This window comes from Brienomyrus brachyistius, chromosome 20 (genome assembly GCF_023856365.1).
Source record: "Brienomyrus brachyistius isolate T26 chromosome 20, BBRACH_0.4, whole genome shotgun sequence".
Taxonomy (NCBI): Eukaryota; Metazoa; Chordata; class Actinopteri; order Osteoglossiformes; family Mormyridae; genus Brienomyrus; species Brienomyrus brachyistius.
This window is the reverse complement of record NC_064552.1, coordinates 8,869,854-8,889,129: the sequence shown is the minus strand read 5'-3', so window position 1 is coordinate 8,889,129 and position 19,276 is coordinate 8,869,854. Positions and strand designations below refer to the sequence as shown.

Here is a 19,276-nt window from a genome sequence, read left to right as displayed (position 1 = left end):
ATGGATTGATCTTCGTTAAACTGACATCAACACCATCCGTTAGGTTTGGATAGCGGTACTGCGGCTGCCAAGCAACTTCTCAGCAAGATCATCCTTTATGAACATATACAGAAGTGTCATGCAGTGCTTTCAGAAAACATGATTATTTCACACCACCTATATATGCAACTTCCTTTGAGGATTAGGTCACACCACAGAGGCACAGAAATAAAAGCTATTTTTTATGTTTCATTTCACAGTAAATCATACAGACCTATACATTTATACAGAGTTCATTCCTACTGAATATTCTTTGACATGACACAAAAACACGGCGTACACCGAAGAAAAACAAACCAACATTTTTCCAGATATTTACTAGTGATTCAGACATTTTTTGTTAAGACTGTCATGTTTGTCATACGACCACACCAAAAAAGACTACGTGACAGCCAGCGATCGGGGGACATGTTTGCGGTGGTAATCAATCCTTACATTTGTCACAATCATTAAACGTGGGGAAGCCTTTGCAAAGCCTTGCGCACCCTTTACAGCCGTCCAAATGTTTGAAAAAATGAGTATGGTTTAGATTATTTACAGGTACGTCAAATGTAATCCATAGGCTACATCACACAACAGGTAACTTGTAAATGCTATTTTGGTTATAGCAAGTATTCTCCAATACCCACCGCGGAAACCAGGACGCCGTCAGAGATGGTCACAAAATACTTACTCCAGCACAGTAAGTGTCATTAATCAGTTCCTGCCCGTCCAAAGCAGACAGCATGAACTTCATTATCTACAAGCATATGTACCAGGCACACTTCCCCAAATCTATTCACTCCAGATTACCAGAGATGTACAGTCTGTACTTCCACTGCAAAGATTTCTTACTTTGAATGAAAGTAAGCATTGATTTTTATAGGACAAAGGAAAACCACGGAAGCTTGCAGGGAAGAAAAAAAAAGGTAGAGAGACAAAACTACACTGGACTGAGAATACATTTCCCTTCACACCAGGTGACATTCGAAGATTTTCCTTCTTGTTACCAAGGGCAGTAAGATGAAATTGGTTGGGGGAAGGGGAGCAGTGTAAATACATAGTGTTAAAATAACCAGTGCTGATTGTACTCTAACCAGAATGGATGGAAATAGCAATGTTGTCTCTTGGCAACGCTGCAAAATGAGAGCAGTCCATGCTGAGTAGGCTCTTACTGTAGGAGTCCTGCAGAAACACTGTTTCAGGATCAGAGTTCCTCATTCATAGCGCCAGCTTGACCAGCTCGCCATATGGATATTGCTGTCCGGTGTTTTTTTTTTTATATTATTGCTCTGTAGAGGCTGTGGGTCCCAATGACAATCCTTCCCAGACAGGTGCTGATGTTCGGGGAGCCCATCGATATACCAGCACACGTAGTGCTGGTCACTTGCGTCTTTGGCTGGGTGCACGGTAGAAGGAAGACCAACACACACGTCCACAGTCCACACGCCCCCCCCCCCCTTCTCGGGACTTCCAGGCATCTCCGTAAACACAGCCAGGATTTTTCTGTCTTACTATTACATACAGACATCCTCATAAATGACATAGCTTAAGTAATATTTGAAATCCTTTACACTAAGGTGGGCAGTATCTTAAATCTTTGTGGGGAGGGGGCGAATCTTTCCTTCTGTTTTTCCCCTATTATCAGAATGACCATATAACACAAAATTTTTATATTTAGCTTTTTTAAAAACAGTATCTTGCAGACAATATACAATTAATGCACTTTCTTTAGGTACACCTGCCCGCTAATAGGAACAGCCTGCTCCTCCAAACAGCCAATCACGTGACTGCAAATGCATTCATACAGCACAAAGACAGGGTCACAAGGTTCACTCGCTGTGGGGTGGGGCACCGTGTGAGTGAACCTCTTGAGCATTAGAACACGATTAAAGCATGATCTAAGTGATTTTGCATTTGGTACGATTGTTGCCGGTTTGACCGATGTTGGTTTCATCATCTCAGAAACAGCCGCCCAATGGGGATTTTCACACACTAGAACAGAATTAACAGACAACAGTGTGATGAGCGAAACAGATCCAGTCAGGGGCATTTCTGTGGTTGAAAACACCTTAAGGAGAGAGGCTGGAGGAGAACAGGCAGACCTGTTAAAGGTCACAGGAAGACCACAAGTGCAAAAAGAATTTGGTACAACTGTGGTGTGCAAAATGGAGCACGTAACTTGGGCCATACAAGATAACTACTAGCTATGTGTACCTTATAAAGTAGTTTCTGAGTATGTATGACCACACTAACCTTTAAAGTGTCAAATTTCGCTCACAGTCTGCAAACTGAAATAGTAGAAACAATGAACTTGCCTGAGACCAATAAAAAGAAAACAAATCATTTGAGCGGCAAATTGAGAAATGTAGTATTAGTAAACAGCTTAATCAGGGTGCCCACAAGGGTCTTCAATACTCATCCTTATCATACCAGTCGCCCACACGACCCCAAACCAACACCCCCTGCAGTAAGGACAGAGTCACCTCGGTCCAGCATGGAGACCCTTACAGTCTTAAGGTCAGTCGATGTACTGAGCCAGCCAACGAAAGCCATCCCCGTATCCCTGCTTCTTCAACACGCTGCACATGAACACCTCCACAGGCCTGACGTTCAGCTCTCTCAGCGACACGTTGCCCTGCGGGCACAAGCGGTGACAGGACGATGAGTGACCATTCTCACGCCTCTTTTCCCGCAGCAAAAGTGCTTCCAGGATCTAGGTTGTTTCTCAATAACAAAAAAACAGAAAGACCATACTTGTGGTCTTGGCAAGACCGGTCCTGCTAATTTGCCTTCCAAGAACGAACTTGGGGTGCAATGAATCATGGGATTGGTTTCATTTGGTGGGATACAACTGATGTATCATTGATATTTGGGGCGGGACAAGAATGACATCCATGAATTTTTACCATCCTCTGTACTTCTGTTCTTGAGTATTGGCACTGGTCTTCGGCAATGGAACATGATGAATGTAAAACGGGTACAAGAGAGCACAAGTACAGTCTAGTATGCATGATGGGAAACACCCCTTGTGTATGTCCAAATAAAACGTAAGGATGAATATAAACAAACATTCATTCACTTTAGTTTTGACACATATGGAACAGTGAGGCTTAGTGAATGGCTGCCTGTTAGAAAAACCCTCCATCCTCCTGTAGACACAGCTGAGTTACATTTTATGCAGCATTATTCTGCATCCCCATATGCAATGTATTGAATATGACTGGTGTGACAATAAAGCCCTACTTGACTTGAATTGCTTGCATTCACGTGCTCCGACTTCTACAGTACGATCACTAGCAATGCACCAAGACGGTGGCATGAGGCGATTGTACAATAAAATGACAATGCTCCTACATACCAGGCCATACCTACATCCCAGGCCAACCAGACCTGACTGAAGCAGCTGCACCATATCTTACAGGCGTAAGGCACCAAAATGGCCCCTAGGGGGCACTTCTCCAGGTGGCTTGTGGAGGATTCCAGACTGACTTAAGCATTCCACTTCCTAGTACGAATAACAGCCAGTCGTATTTTGCCACTGCTGACTACCACCAATAACCAGTCAGTAAGAGAGCATGGACATGAAGCTATGCTGTAGGACACCGTCTACACTAACCCCTATGAGCTAGCTGTGATCCTGCTAACAGCCGTAGCGCACAGTTTTACTTTTAGGCATCTTAAAATAAGTAGACAAGTGAAAACATCAGAAACTTCCTGAAGTAACCAAAGACGGGCAGATGCCAAACTGCTGTTCCCATCGCGGCAGCTATTTCTGACCTTTCCAGTGGTCTGTCCATGAAGGCCAAACATAACTCGCAGTTGTTCTTCACTGATGGCTTCTGGACGGTCAATCTTATTTCCCAGAATAAGGACTGGCACATTGGAGATCGTGTCATCGGTTAATAATGCCTAGAAAGAGAAACATGTGTTTGCATTAGGGATATTTTCTGCATTGTAAAATCCCATTTGATCATGCTAACCACAAAAATACTATTGACTGAGAACCCAAAGTACGCCTGTTCTTTTTTTAAAAAAAAAAAAAAAAAAAAAACTCCGCAATTAGGTGGGCTGGAGTCTCTAAATTGGTCTGTGTGAGTGTGTAGACTGTGATAGTTTGGCTCTGCACACTAGGGGCCAAAATTGTGGAAACGCCATTTTTGGCATCACGCTTTAAAAATTACTACACAAATATTGGCGGTAAGGTTTACCACAAATATCATACACTGGAAGATTAAATACGTATCTGGAGTAACTGGAATAAAGTTCCGCAATCCCACAAAATTGGAAATGTTTCCACAATTTTGGCTCCACAAGACAAGCGATTTCCCATCACCAAGACTGGCATGCCTATTCATTCTGATGTAGCATGCCATTTTGGTGGAGGTTTTAAGGGGGATAATTAGGAGAATCATCACTGGAAACTTGGCAACCAATTATTTAATAGAAACTGACAAGAGTTCATGCGCAGTTTCTCCAACTTGACTACATGCTCTTTTGGGCTCATGTTCCAGTGAATATTTATACATCTTCATTCTCCTGTAGAGGACATTCCAGGAAGCCTTCTGCAATAAGACTGCTTGTGTGTTCCAATGAGTTCCTTACCAGATATACAGCCAACCAGAAAGGATACAGGCTCACAAGACTTACGTCAAGTTCAACTTTAGATTCCATGAGGCGCTCGTGATCCGCACAGTCCACAAGGAAGACCACACCATGTATAGCTGGCAGATAATCCTTCCAAACTCTTCTTGCTGTGAAGAAGAAATCAAAGTGTCCTTCACCTGGTGAGCTTTCAGTGTCAGTCTAAGAAAGCTGGATAGGATTTAACACATCAAGTATCTGTTTAGGTGCTTTAATGGAAAACAACGTCATCTTAAATTGCTAACTGTGAGGGTTGCTATAGTCGTGAAAATTTTAATTGGATCTGAACCACTAAAGTTTAAAAAACATCAGGTCTCCATATTAAAAAAATAAATTAATTAAACTTGCACACACAGCAATGACTTTAGCAGATATATTTAACAAAGTACTGTTTACATTTTTGTTAGCTATAAAATATATAATGTCATAATGGTATTGACCAAGTGCTTTAAAAACATCTCGCAACTTGAAATATGTTTTGAAAGATTAAAAAAAAATGTTTCATATGTTAAATACTCCATTTTCAAGCAGGGTTGTTTCATTTTAGTATTGAATACTACACAACAAAGATTATACTCCTTCCAGTCCTCATCGTCAATGTGAACCGTCTGACAGGGAGCTGGGAGGGAGCAAAATCGTGAACTGTCTGGGGGACCTCGAGGTCCGGGTTGGGAAACAGTCCAACTTAGCAGGAACTCCTACCCTGTGCATGACCACCCAGATCAAAGGTAGTGAAAGTCATTCCAGCGATTGTCAACTCCTCCGACGCTGCAAAATTCAAAACACAAAGACATTTTTAAAATATAGTGTTCTTCATATATTTGTCATATTCCGTTGTATAAACCCAGCACAGTAATGTGTATAGTGTAGCTTTCATAGCAGAATCAACTCTAAGCCATATATAAGATTTTCTAACACGGTGCATTTTATAACACGATGATTAAACTTTAAGTGCATGTAACCAAACCACGTTATTTCGCTTACTTGGATGTAATGTGGGAACATGTTGTCCAAGTCTGTCGTCCTTTAACATGTGCAACAGTGTCGTTTTGCCGGCATTATCAAGCCCAAGAAAAACTAGCTTCCCAGATTTCTTATATAACCCTGACAGAAAAGGGAAAACCAGAATGAAAAGAAATTCAGTTTTTACAATGCGCGTTTTAAACTCCACAGTAATTTTCATACGTTACCTAAAAATTGCAGCACACTGCTGAACCCTCTATAAATCCAATCGAAAATAAATGACATCGTTGTTGCTGTTCCCTAGAAGGAAAAGAAATACATACTAAATTAAATCACATTTATTTGTATTTGAATGTATAACTTCGTATAACAAATTGACAATCCATCACATGCAATCAACAATTAAAGGTAAGGAGGGAGGGGGTCGGGGAAATCCAGCTATTTAAAAAAGAACCAATGACAGCTGTCGAATAAGTTATGCAGCTGGAAGAGAAGCCGGGGGGACTATGGAGATGTGGACTATGTCACAGAAATTGGAGATCTTCAAAGACTCCAAACTTGACTTGAGGCAGCCTAGTGTTGCGCGGCTTCTAATGCGGGACAGCTGCTGGAGGCGGAGCCTCTTCGGATGTCGCCTCTTCAGCTGTCCCACTACCGACGGACCGACATATGACACCAAAGAGATGGGGGGGTGGCGGTTATGTTGATCGGACAGCTTAAAGCCAGCCCCTGCAGCCAGCGACCTCCGGGGAATGCGAAAACACCTCCCGGGCGGCTGGATATAAACGGATCGCACGCTGCCGCAGGATCTCCTTTCGTGCCGTTATTCTAGGAGGGGAGCCCCAGCGTCCGGGCTGCTCTACGGCACCTGCTGGCGGCTCCGTCCACATCTACGCCCCAGCCTTTATGAGCACCATAATAAACTTTATGTCTAAGTGGGGCAGCCACCTGGGGAAATGAAAACACTAACAGGTCACCGCCGCCCCTCCCCCTTTCCGACGTTTAGCGGCCTTTGCGAAGTCAAAACACAACGTCCGATACGGGGCCGGCGGTCCGGTCCCTTAACATTTCGGTGACAGCCTGCGACACCCGGGTCCCGGCGACCTCGGCAGCCGTCCAGGAGCCGATTGCGGTCGTATTTAATCAGAGGCAGCTGTGTAGCTGTAGCGATGTACCTGTAATTCTCCGTCCGTCTGTCAGCCAGCCCACCTGCCCGACACAGCGATGCGCTGCTCCGCTTCCTTCCCCGCACTGGCAGAAGTACTGCTGTCTTATAGCCCCCGAACGTTGACTGAGCCCCGGAACCGGAAAAGTACCCCGGACTTTGACATCACTGTTGGTGTCACTGTTGTCACCGTCAGTACTGTCACTACTGTCACTATCCGATCTGCAGATCGTGTCTGTTTTTCCACCTCAGCACATAACGTCACTGACCGGTGTCTGTACCGCGCATGCGCATACATTTACTGCGCGTCATATACTTGCTGTGTGTTTTATTTTGAGTGGTATGCCACACTAAACTTAATTGCTTAATTTAGAATGGCATGTCCCATGTAATGAACTAATCAACGGATATTGAGAATGTTAAGTTATCTTGTACACGTAACGTTCCATGCATTTATGGACATAGTACTTTTGTACGGTTATTAGACACTTTACAGTTGTCCCCGTCAAACTGACAGGAGCTCCCAGACGCCTAAGAATAATGTGCAACGGCCCTAAAATCTGTCCCCAGAGTGTTAAAAGTGGTCTAACGTCATTTCGCTATTCAGCGGAGGAACAACCAACAAGCGCGACAAACAAGAATTCTATCTCTCCGTGTTTATGCAGTTACTGCTATTTTCTAAAAATCTGCATTTGGTTGGGCTGGGGACGCAAAACCAAACTGTGCTAGTGTGTAGACTGTAATAGATTAGCTCCGCCTCCACGGTATCCCTGCCTCATAGGAGGTACTCCAGGCTCCGTGGCTCTGTAAGCGGTTATGAAATATTTGTGTATTAATGTTGTAAATAAGTATTGTAACGATGTGTAGCAGGTTAGAAAATGGCCTGCGGAGTAGGGGTTCTAAATATCTAACCCTATGGACGGAGAGAATACAGTACCCCGCGTCCCTGGGTCCCTGTACCCCAACCAAATCGCCCTATACCCTGAGACATGCACTACCTAAGCAAGTCAGCCGAAGTTCACGGATTTTCCTGCTGGTGCCATAGTGCAGAGCTGGAGTGTGGTACAGTTGAGAGTAGTGTGGGGTTCAGGGGCTTACCTTGTACCTCCGCTATCGGAACACTGAACAGCAGCAGGTAAGACGCCCCTGCTACAGAGGAAAACCAACCAACAAACATAAAATGGATACCGTCTATAGGGATAATATAAACTGAACTTGCTGGCAAATTTTAACAACATATCGCAAAATATAGATTTCCAAAACCGATCGGCCACAAGGTTGATAGAAGTTGTACTCAATTTTCTTTTTAAAGATTTTCTCTGTGATAACTCGTATTCCATTGTTGCGATGAATGAACACTACTAGTGTCTTAAGGTACTTTATTGATACTGCTTCAATAAGAGATGTTTGTAAAATGAAATAAATAATTAGTTCCGTGTGCATATCCCTGCCTCCCTGAGCTGGATTTTTTAAATAATGACAATCTTCAGCTCACAGACACAACTCACAGCGAAATGGTATTAAATTTCAATGTAAGTGAACTTGAAAGGTACGATTTCTGGTTGGTATGTATTGGGATTCTTCTGAGTAGGTATTAAAGTCGTTATAGTATCCAGTTAGCTAGCATTCCCTGTAAAATCACATTCCCAAACCTTCAGAAACTCCTTAAAATGCCACTGTGTGCGTTAAGGACAGTATGAATATAAAGGAGTGTAAAAACCCTTTCAGTAAAATCCAATTCTTCCTATGTGGCCACTGAGCACCCAGTTTGTGCATCAGTCTAGCATCCATTCATCATAGAAATCACAGCTCTGTGATTCTGGTACTTCTGTGAGTTTACTTCAAATATCCCACAGATAAGTTACTAAGTCACCCCTAGTGTGTCACTATTTATGTGTGGGGGTGGCAGTCTTGCTTATCCTTTCTGGGATAGAATCTCTGAGAACCGCAATGGAGATGAAGTTACTGGAAATGAGTACTTTGGCTCCACATCCATTCATAAGACAGAAGGGGTGCAGCGTGGACTAAACACCGGTCTACTGCAGGTCACATACACAGTTACAGTGTGAAAATTTAAACGCTCACCCCTGTAGGTATGAGGCAGGTTCTACCCACTGAGACCCACTGAGCCATTTGTAGAGCTCAAGGGTTCCTTGTGTGGTTTTTATTTCCCTCCATAACTTAGTGCAGGACAGATATTTGAGACTGTACACCTGCTCAAAATGTCTCTATTCAGAAGAACAATTCATCATGAAAACACTTAGCTGTTCTGACGCTTTGTGTGCTATAATAAACAAAAATGACTGATGACGAGGACCTGACATGCCTTTTCTTAGGAGAGCACTTACTGGACATAAAACTCCCATCTTAACTTGCCACTTATATACAGCTATATAAATCAAAACACAGACTTATGGCTCATCAGTAAGTGTGCCAAGTGAAACCTTCTCTTTTTCCCATTTGAATATTTTCTGTAAGTGAATGACTCCCAGTAGTCAATTCATCCCCAACATGAAAAGAGTGGAATCATTTTACGGTAAATCATTCAAAACTGAACTGTGTGCAGTACTCATTTCTAAATGTCCATATGTCATAAAAAAAAATGCTGTATTCTCAAAGCTTTGGCAGACGAGCATTTAAGGAAATGCCACAGGAGGAAGTGTTGCAATGCCACAACTAGCCACTGGGGGCCGCGTCTCTTCAAAAGAGAAATTTCACTTTCTGGGCAAAAACACAGGATTGATCAGCATCAAAATGAGCTTGCAGCGGGCCCTTCCATAACCGAACAGGCTGTCAGATGGTGTGTGTTGCCAGAGGACAATGGGAACACGGCCATATACCACTGTTTACAGCACAAATATTTAAGAACCCTGGAGCCTTTTTTCCAGACCCACTCAACACTAGCAAAAAGTAGCACTTTGGCCATTTTACACTGAGACTTTATGGAGAAATTCCAAATTTTATAAATAAAAATGACTAAAGTGGGCCTGAATGCATCTGAAGGTCGCCAAGGTGAAAAAAGAAATTAAAAGGGAAATAAACAGGTTTTCCTCAAACATCTTTACTCATGTTTTTGCAGAGGTCTGACATTTTAAACAGATTCTGAGCTGGACACTAAAAATGTATAGCAAATTAATTAAATAAGTACAACTAAAATAAGCATTTAGTTCTCCAATATGTGGGGGGGAAAAAACCTCAGAATCCAAGCAGAAGGACAGCATTCACCATAAGCCATTTAAATTTCAAAATCTATGTCTTTAGAACAATCTAGAGCTTCAAAGTTCTGGTCCATTTGAAGTCTTCATCCTACGTTAGTTCTTCTCATAGTAGAACCATTTATCAACTGAAAACAGAGGGGGGAAAAAGCAGAGTTAAATTTGATACCTTTATTATAAAAAGTGCACTTAAATAGATTGACATTAATATTTGTGTATTGTGTAATAAGTGAAGAATGCAGAATATACTGCTCTGACAGTATCAAGGTAAATCTTATTTTTTCAGTGGGTTAATTTTGTATAAAAAGACTTCACTACTCACCTGTTGATGGGATAGGATCTTCAGCACCTAAAGGACATGCCTAATAAATGTATAAAATGTCAGAATTAAGGCACTGAGCATAAAAGTCACTTTGTACAGAGAAGCCAGGGAATTAAGTGTGTTTTTTTTTTATTTCCTGGACAACACAGCTGCTTTCAAACAGACAGACAGAGCTTTGCTCTAGAGAAAGGAAAGCCTCACCTCCTCGATGACACGTTCGGCTTCATCTCCTGCACAGCAGCACGGACTGTCAGTGATGCAGGTGTTCATGCTGTGTTGGTGCGAGAAAGGTGGAGATCGATTTAAAAGATTAAATTACCCTCTCCATCCCGCTAACATTAATTGGTAACCGGCGTCATGAAGTGTCATGAAGGAATTTCTCGATGGGCTCTTTCAGAAGCCTGGTGTTAGAGGTACTACTAGAGGCCTGAGATGACTCCATTCAGGCTGCAAGGCTCCACCAGTTCATTAAGCATCATTCTAGTTAACTGCCAGTGTGTTTTGTTGATCAGTTGGGAGGGGTGGGGGTCATGATAGTGGTGCCAGACAGTTGAGTTCAGAACTTCTGCTTTAAAGCTTGATTCACAATGATCAGATACATTAGTAGGGAAGCGGATGTGATTTTCAATAACATGAGCAGTGTTGGGAAGGTAACCTTTGAAATGAAATGATTACTTTTCCAACAAATGTTTTAAACTAAAATGAAAGCTTAAAAGTCTGGAAATATGCTAGAAGAAAGCATTTTTAGCACAGCTAAAAAGATACAAAGCAATTTGTTTATATTCTGCATTTTACTGAAAAGAAAAGAATATTTGGATGCAGTCTCAATGTAATCACTAACATTTTGATTAGCAGTGGCAGTTTACATATTTTTCTTAGTAACTGTAACTGATTACATTCATTTTGAAATTCCTTTACGCAACGCCACACAGTGGTTAAGTAATGGGTTTCTCCCCAACACTGGACATGTGGGACCCGAGTTCACACAACCAAACTCCCGTTTCCCGAACAGCTAAAGCTACGGTTCTCATAAACAACCTGCTGCAACACTGTACAGATTCCGAATGCAAGTATGGAGTGTAGAAACCCTTCACAGTCAAAAGGGAACAGTGGAGTGTAGAGGCTGAGAAGACCCCCCCCCCCCCCGCCTCACATCAGACACCAACATCAGTACCCGAGCCTCAGAGGAGCAACCAGGCAGCACAAAGGCAAATGAGGACATCTCTCCTCACCATTTCAGTTCTCCTGCGCTGGTCTTTTGATAAACGAGTGCTTTCCAGAAATCATGAGTGCTCTTTATTACCTCGACAGCAAAGTCCTACAAGGAGAATAGAATTCTGATAAGAAAAACAGACGCAACAGCTTAAATAATTAAAGCCCTACCTGCAAAAACATTACGCCGTAATACTAAGATATAAAAAAAATTAAGCTGGATTCAACAGGTAAACAATGCATGCTTCAACTTAACCTAAACCATCAGCACACAACTGTTTTTCCATTTTTAAAAACAATTACACAGATCCCAATAACCTCTACATGACATGGGTGATGACCATGAATGAGCAGTAGGGACTACAAAATCTGTATCTGATCAGCAAGCAACCGAACGGCAAAAGCTTTATATAAAGCCTACAAATCACTCCAGCCCAGAAGTGTGGAGCTACTCAGCCCAGACTGCTGATATATGCAACATCATCTCGACAAATCTATATTCCTTTGCCTGTACTCATGGAAAGAATTATACTCACAGCTGGGTTGTGCAAACAATCTCTTTGCAAATGAGAACTTCAGAGAGCCCATAACGGGGCAGATGAAGCATAAGATGGAGACCCTCCGGACGGGGTACCTTGTCTTTGAATTCTCCATTGAAGGCAAACTGATTTTCAGGCTTTCCGTCTGGGACCTTGTACCGTTTGAACCAATCCACTGTGGCCTCCAGGTAGCCGGGCTTTAGTCTCCTGACGTCCTCAATACCTGGAAAGAACGAGAGTAGAAGAGACGCGTCACCCGCTGCATTACACTGGAGGTCTGTTAATTACGGGAAAAGCTCATACTGTTGAAATTTGCAGCTTCGGGGTCCTCGGTGTTTATCACGATCACTTTCCAGTCCGTCTCACCCTCGTCGATCAGTGCTAAAGTACCCAGAACCTTCACCCTAATGACCTCTCCTCGTGAGCACACCTAAATGGGGGGGGGGGGGGGGGGGGGGGGGGGGGCGGGGATTAATCATCACTACCTTAGAAACATCCGTGTCCAAAAACTGAAATATTACCAAACTGGAGCATTTACTGACCTTGCTGCCAATGTCACATATGTCAATGGGGTCATTGTCACCACAGCAACCAGTGTCCTTATCCTTATGTCCTGGATCTTCCCATGTCTATTAAAAATTTGGGGGTGGGGGGGGGCATAATTAGGTTTTATACCAACTACAAGTACTGTGAGGTTGATCTCATAGTAGAAGCTGGTCCTTGTTGATTTCTCCGTGTGTGAAAGTCATTCCTGATTTGGGTGATCATCTCTCAATACAGCACGCAGCAGAAAGATGCTTTTGGATTAGAAAGAGAGAAAAAAAATAGTAATGAAAAAAAAAATCAGGGTAGAATGGCCTGGCTTATCTTCTGTTGTATAGCTGGCCACTGAAGAACATCATCACAATGCACAGTCCACTGTACACAAACCCACCCGACAACGGCAGTGTTTCCTTATCCATAGTACTTTCACAATATCAGATAGTTAGAACCTTGGTACCAGATTCTACATCATTTTCACAACAGGCATGATTGCCAGCTGACACTAAATCAGTTGTCATACTGATACGACAAGATCTCTTCTGCTCCAGTATCAAATCCAAAATCTTGCTTCTTTCCTTCAAAGCTGTACATGACCTTGTACCCCTTTACCTCTATTTTGGGTAACAGATCTCTTCCAGTGCCCCCCCTCAGGCTTCTGATACGGGCAGCAGGCCCTTCAGTGACATCATCTGCAGTCTCTGGAATTCTCCCCCTCTACGTCTCTGTGACTGGTCTGCTGTTTCTGCTTTTAAATCCAACTTGGAGACCTTACCATTTAAAGAACATTTATCTTCTTCCTTAACTGCTTAGATGTTTTTTTTTAATCTTTTTCTCTCCCCCCCCTTTCCTTTGTTTAGCGAATTTGGGTTTGTGAAAGGCACTATATAAACGGTCCCTTTCTCACAGCAGGATTTTTTTCTGGAACGAGAACCTTTTATCCAGAACCACGAACTTATGTCGTGTTCACAGTGCAGAAACTTGGCCTGATTGTAGCTCCTTGGACGTAGCTAGAGCCCTTTTTATATAATTAGTGGAGCAAAAATTAAGCACATGGAATAATTTTTTAAACTTAAATTTACTTAATTTACTTAAATTAAATCTCCCTGTTTTTGCATTGGAAAATTAGATCGATAAACAATATACTTCTGTCCATCATCACCAGTAACAGCAGAGTACCTTGTCAGTGCTTATTAGCGGAGCAACGTCACATCCTTTTTATTCTATGACACCAATAGATCGATATGCCAGCCAGATTTAATAATAGAATATAATCATGTTTTGGGTTGTATGAGTAAAAGCCCACATCAGACGTAGAAAGCCCAGGAACTTGTAACCAGGGACCAGGCTCCAGAACTTCGGTGTATAAACTCCTAATGTAATAATCTATTATAATTATTGTTTACTTCGAACTCCCCATTGCTTCTTAAAAAGCCTGATGCCCCACCACCCTGATCTTGCTCTCTGGCACAGCTGACGCTGCCCTGCCTATGACAGCGACGTGCGTAACGTGGTGTCCTCCGGCTGACGGAGCCCCAGACTTTGGACTCCTGTTTTATGGGCCTGTCTTGTTCTGGGCATCAGGGTGCCACGCCTCTGCACGACGTCGGCCTCGGACATGAATGCCAAGCGACACTTCGTTTTACGACAGCTACAAGGAAAACCCTTAGGCTGAAATTATGAGCGGACTAACGCTGGATATGGTCTCCTGCCGGGACTATCCGCAGCTGGTGCATTACACCTCCGCAGGATCACAAGCTTGCAAAATCTTAAGCCCTTTATTAATTACCATAAACAAAACCTCATAATAAAAAAAAATGTTGTAGTTAGTTATAGAGAAGACTATAAACTGGATTAAATGTAAAAAAAAAAAAAAAAAAAAAAAAGGAAATACCCCCAATAAATTTACGGGGACACCGTGTGGCTCAGTGGGCTGTAACAGGGGGTTGCACTTTACTGATGAATAAAGCATCAAAATGTTGATCAAAATGTTCTCACCACGGCAGGAATACCATTTTTTAACCCTTGCTTGCAGACAGAAATTTCAACGCAAACCATAAAAATAAACCAATGCTCCCGATTTATTGTACAAACACACATTATACAACATCACCGGTTGCATGGAAACGATCCACCGACCTGAGGGATTGCACCGTAGTTCCAAATATAGCCCTTATGCGGGAACACGTTAGCGACGTATCGCAGCTTGCCCTTCTTCACATCTTGCTTGATTGGGTTTAGCGGGTCCTTAGTGGCGATCTGAAAAGGGACGGAGCCATCGAATTATCCCAGGATAATCTATTGAGCAGGAGTCATTTGACAGAGGTGAGATTCCCCTAACTGCTATTAACTAAATAAAGGTTATACCTCCATCTTTGCATTTGTCCATCTGGGAACTTCAATGACAGCATGGAAAATGTTCTGAAAATAGAAAATAAAACGTAAATAAGCATCCTAAATAATCCTAAAAGAGGCACGACTTCTTAGGTACCCAGCTCTTTTGAGGCATCCACCCACCCATTTTCCATAACCAGCTGCTCTATGCAGGGCAACTGGGGTCCAAGCCTATCCCAGAAGCAACAGGCGGAACCCAATTCAAGCTCATCTTTCATTTTACTTATTATTACACACCTTCTTTCTGATGCCCTCAAAAGCTGCAGTGTTAGGATTTACCAATAACTGACCTTCATACACAATTAATCTTATCAACAGCACATGGTAAACTATCAAGCAACTCGCGGTGATATGCACGAACACCAACTATAGGTAAAATTAAAACTAGATTACCACATCACCTCTGGCCAAAACCTTTATTTCACAGCTAGTACCACTTACATGTATAATCCAAGATTGCTGTATGTTATTACATCATTGGGGAGTATACAGTATAATTACAATGGAGACTTGAATTAAGTGTAGTAAGAAACTATAAATGCAGAGTATGGCTGTGATACAATATAAATTACTACACAAACTAAATTACAGAATTGTTAGTTCTGGTTAGTTTTTGAAAAGTTTAAAACACACACACACACACACACACACACAAAAACACTATTGTAGACCATTATTACTCTGTGCTTGTGGTTCCCCTATTTTAACCAACCCAAAATAAAATAAACAGATGAACAATGAATCAGGTGGGAGTTCCCCCATGTTAACTAGAAACCAAAAACTAAAAATAACTGGCAATCCAAATCCTTTAAAGATGATTATACTACCTAATTTGAAATCCTCTTTGAAGATTACTAGACCACACCTGCAAGAGTTAGATATATCTGATATTGGGGTTGCAAAGACACCAAAAAGACAAAAGTCACACTATAATACTGAAATCGAAAACAGTTTATATATGGAACAAATGCTGGAAAAAACACTCTACTCTAAATCAGAGTTTCCCCACCCAGTCCTCAGGGACCCTCCAGGTCCAGGTTTTTGCTCCCTCCCAGCTCTCTGCCAGAGTAGAGGGGGAGCAAAAAATGAGGACTGGGAAATGAGGTTGGGAAACGCCGCACTAAACCACCATGTTACGAGAATTCCACATATAGGCATGATAACCTCTGTGTTAATGTACTGCTCCTCTCTTGGACCATGCAATATGAACCAACTATTGCAGCAGGCGTCGTTACGCCACAAGCTCAACCAACACAGTTCCTCAGTAAGACCTGGTGAGAACCACTAACATTCAGAAAGCATGTAAGCAACGCATGTAGTATCTTAATTTCAAACACATTCCATTCATTTGGCACTGACGATTCGGAACACACGTTTTATGGTCCACAAACACCCAATAAAAAATTAACACAAGTGCAAACTGATGTAAAAAAAAAAAAAAAAAAGTTAACAAAATCTACCCTATAAGGTCAGGATGCAATACAAGAAGAGTTATTTAGGCAAGTTCAGTTTGAAATGACGTTTTATTTCCTAGGATTTTGACCCTCATATCTTAAGTGCCTAAACAAGTTTATCATCACATATTGTAACGGTAATATAACAAATAAATTAAGAAGAAATAATATTTGCAATATTTTTTAAAAAATCACTTGCATTCTATGTTGTTTCAGCTTATGCTGAGAAAAATCAGGTGAGACTGCGCTGCACCATGTGCCAACTCCATAGTATGAGACCCAAATCCCCTCTTTGTGAACCAGAATGTTCAGAGGACAATCTAATGCCCATCGAATTACACAAGGGTGACTTGCTGTCCAAATAATTACACCACCTTAATGCTATGCAGCATGAATCTAATCGTTGGCCTTAATGTACTGCACTGTTCAGCAACCCACCTGTCACATTAAAAGGAATCACTATGACAGAAGCAGCAGTGCTAGCTTAGCACAGCAACCACAGTATGGAAGTACAGTGATTAAAGCAGCCTCTTCCACTTGCGGCAAGAGCCCTGCAGTGTCACCGCCCTGCTACTGAGCTCCGGTAGCACAACCGTGCATGAGAAGGAGCGAGAAGTTCCTGCTAACCAACCCAAAGCATACATGTACATATATTACAGTCATTTTATCTTTCTTATTGTGAATCATTATTATTTATTCTTTTTATAATTTTGCTTTTTACATTGTATTACATATTTCATTAAACAGAAGTCAATAAGCAGGTAGAAAAGATTTCACCACACAGCAGTACAGTGTATGATTGTGCAAGTCACAAAGAAAAAAAAATTAACACTTAACAGCTGACCAACACACAGCAGTATCAGCTGAAGGGCTTAATAAAATAAAAAGGGCATAAAAAAAACGACAGATTTAAGCCACATTCTCATTCATAGAAATCCCATCTCCTATAATAATGAAGATGGAACAATAACGAGAGCAATATCTACCAGTGGCCTTGTGCCTTTCAGTGGAACTGCTCTGGCGTAAGTCCACACCTGGTAATCACCTAAAGCTATCAAGGAGAGGTGTTTACCATAATAGAGCACGCCCAAAGAATAAAGCTTCAGACCACGGTGTGACACCCGGCATGTCTGTATTTAATAAAGAAATGATTTATTTATCTGGTTTGATTTGCCGATATAGAAAGTGTATTATTGCGTACATTGATGATTGAATAAATCCATTTTATCATATTTATATTCAGGCTATCCGTTTAGCTTTTGGACTCAAAACACCAAAATCATTCCTCTTTTTGGTATGCTGGCACAGGAACGAACATAGATATATTATAAATATGGCTGATTTAGTAACTGTAACCACTACGATTTTTGCATGTTAAACAATTAAAGATTTTTGCAAGTTTGGGGCACACTTTAGAGATGCGATATTTATTTAGTGAGTTAGATCCATGGCCACTATTACTGGAGTGGTATTATACATTTCTAAGAGCTGTAAAATGTCAAAAAACAAGTTTCACAAGTATTAAGTAATTATGCAGTTCAGAAAGCAACAAAACAAAACTGAAAAACTTTGTTCAGGTATGAGGAAGGACACTGTATGTTACCTTGGCTTCATCGGCATACATCGGTATATCGTGGAAGGGTGAGACGGGTTTCCCTTCTGCATTCTCTGCAGGTACACGAGATGTAGTCAGACAAGCATTTAAGGTGACGGCTAAATAAATTCCTTACTACAGCGAGATGGGGATCGTTTCATTTTGGCTTGTGAGAAGCTACTTAAACACGCAAGAAGATCGATACCCTGCCACATGTTACAAGTGATTCAGCAGAAATAACGCTTTACGTCGCATATCATTCAGTAACTTTCATTTTACTTTCTTTTAATTTTAAAGCATACTGGAACTGGCTCCATGCAACATTTAAAAGGGGATTACTTTAACTGATAAGGCGGCTGGTTATTTTCTACCCGCACCTACGCCACTACCGGGCTCGGGTTCACATCGTTACCACACCGGTGCGCTTCGTCACGGTACAGTGTAAATGCTAATGAATGGTAACGGGTGAACGAAAGCAATAGAAAACTGGTACTCACTGAAAAACACCCTATAGTCCAGAGTGTTGGGCTTTCCTCTCTCTTCCGTGGTGTAACTCATGGTTGTACAGCTCTTTAATGAGTCTCCAAGCACACTACTCCTATGCAACGGCCCTTCTGACGCGGGGCGCACAGTCTGCACAGAGAGCCGCAGGAGAGGAGCAACAACAGCGCGCATGCGCGAATGCGCAACCAATGGCAACGCGGCCATGATGCATTTCGGCGGCGTTTCTTGGAAATGGTCGATTTACTGCACGTGGTCATGTGTACTATCCGATGCTGCACATTCCAATGCAGATAGTTTTGTTTCGGTTTTTAGTGTGACGAGATCTACCTACGTACACACTATATTCAGATTATAAACAAGAAATAAATCATTCAAGTTTTTTCCATCGACTTCTTTCCATTCCTGCTTTCCAGTTTGTCCCAATCATAAGACTTGGGAAATATGTGACTTGACTCTTATTTGACTATCCCTGCCGGCCCCTGGAGGATGGGCTCCCCCTTTGAGTCTGGTCCCTCCCAAGGTTTCTTCCTTCTTGGGGAGTTTTTCCTTGCCACTGTCGCCTTTGGCTTACTCACTGGGGGCTTTGGGTGCGGATGCTGTAAAGCGCTTTGAGACAATGTAATGTTGTGATAATGCGCTATATAAAAATAAATTTGTTGTTGTTCAAATTCTTTGATTTTCTTTGTACGCAGAACTGTATAGTTTTCTCTTT

At 42.0% G+C, this 19,276-nt stretch overlaps 2 protein-coding genes across 5 annotated transcripts in view; both read right to left on the bottom strand.

The window, feature by feature from the left end:
* Positions 1-208: 208 nt before the first annotated feature.
* LOC125716016 (GTP-binding protein SAR1b-like) lies at positions 209-7,066 on the bottom strand. 3 transcript variants are annotated; one of them, XM_048988231.1, is made up of 8 exons: positions 6,801-7,066; positions 5,853-5,925; positions 5,647-5,766; positions 5,365-5,430; positions 4,669-4,772; positions 3,799-3,930; positions 2,530-2,656; positions 209-2,013 (listed from the first exon to the last, which is right to left on the bottom strand). In XM_048988231.1, the coding sequence occupies exons 2-7, from the start codon at positions 5,908-5,910 to the stop codon at positions 2,540-2,542; spliced, it is 597 nt and encodes a 198-aa protein (XP_048844188.1). In that variant the 5' UTR covers positions 5,911-5,925; positions 6,801-7,066; the 3' UTR covers positions 209-2,013; positions 2,530-2,539. The 3 variants fall into 3 exon arrangements, with proteins under 3 accessions (XP_048844188.1, XP_048844187.1, XP_048844186.1); XM_048988230.1 differs by having other exon boundaries at positions 2,505-2,656; positions 6,801-7,065; XM_048988229.1 differs by having other exon boundaries at positions 209-2,656; positions 6,801-7,065.
* A 2,769-nt stretch (positions 7,067-9,835) lies between these two features.
* Positions 9,836-19,276, bottom strand: part of LOC125716013 (inorganic pyrophosphatase-like) — a 156,173-nt gene continuing 146,732 nt past the window's right edge. The window contains exons 1-11 of one of the 2 annotated variants that reach the window (XM_048988222.1): positions 18,558-18,731; positions 18,070-18,134; positions 14,986-15,039; positions 14,758-14,877; positions 12,621-12,707; positions 12,382-12,508; positions 12,174-12,301; positions 11,560-11,645; positions 10,529-10,598; positions 10,328-10,367; positions 9,836-10,133 (exon numbers count right to left, since the gene is read on the bottom strand). In XM_048988222.1, coding sequence (XP_048844179.1) covers positions 10,102-10,133; positions 10,328-10,367; positions 10,529-10,598; positions 11,560-11,645; positions 12,174-12,301; positions 12,382-12,508; positions 12,621-12,707; positions 14,758-14,877; positions 14,986-15,039; positions 18,070-18,134; positions 18,558-18,618 — 870 coding nt within the window. In that variant the 5' untranslated portion in view covers positions 18,619-18,731 and the 3' untranslated portion in view covers positions 9,836-10,101. Of the gene's footprint in view, positions 10,134-10,327; positions 10,368-10,528; positions 10,599-11,559; positions 11,646-12,173; positions 12,302-12,381; positions 12,509-12,620; positions 12,708-14,757; positions 14,878-14,985; positions 15,040-18,069; positions 18,135-18,557; positions 18,732-19,276 lie in introns of those variants that run through there. The other variant, XM_048988223.1, reaches the window with a different exon arrangement.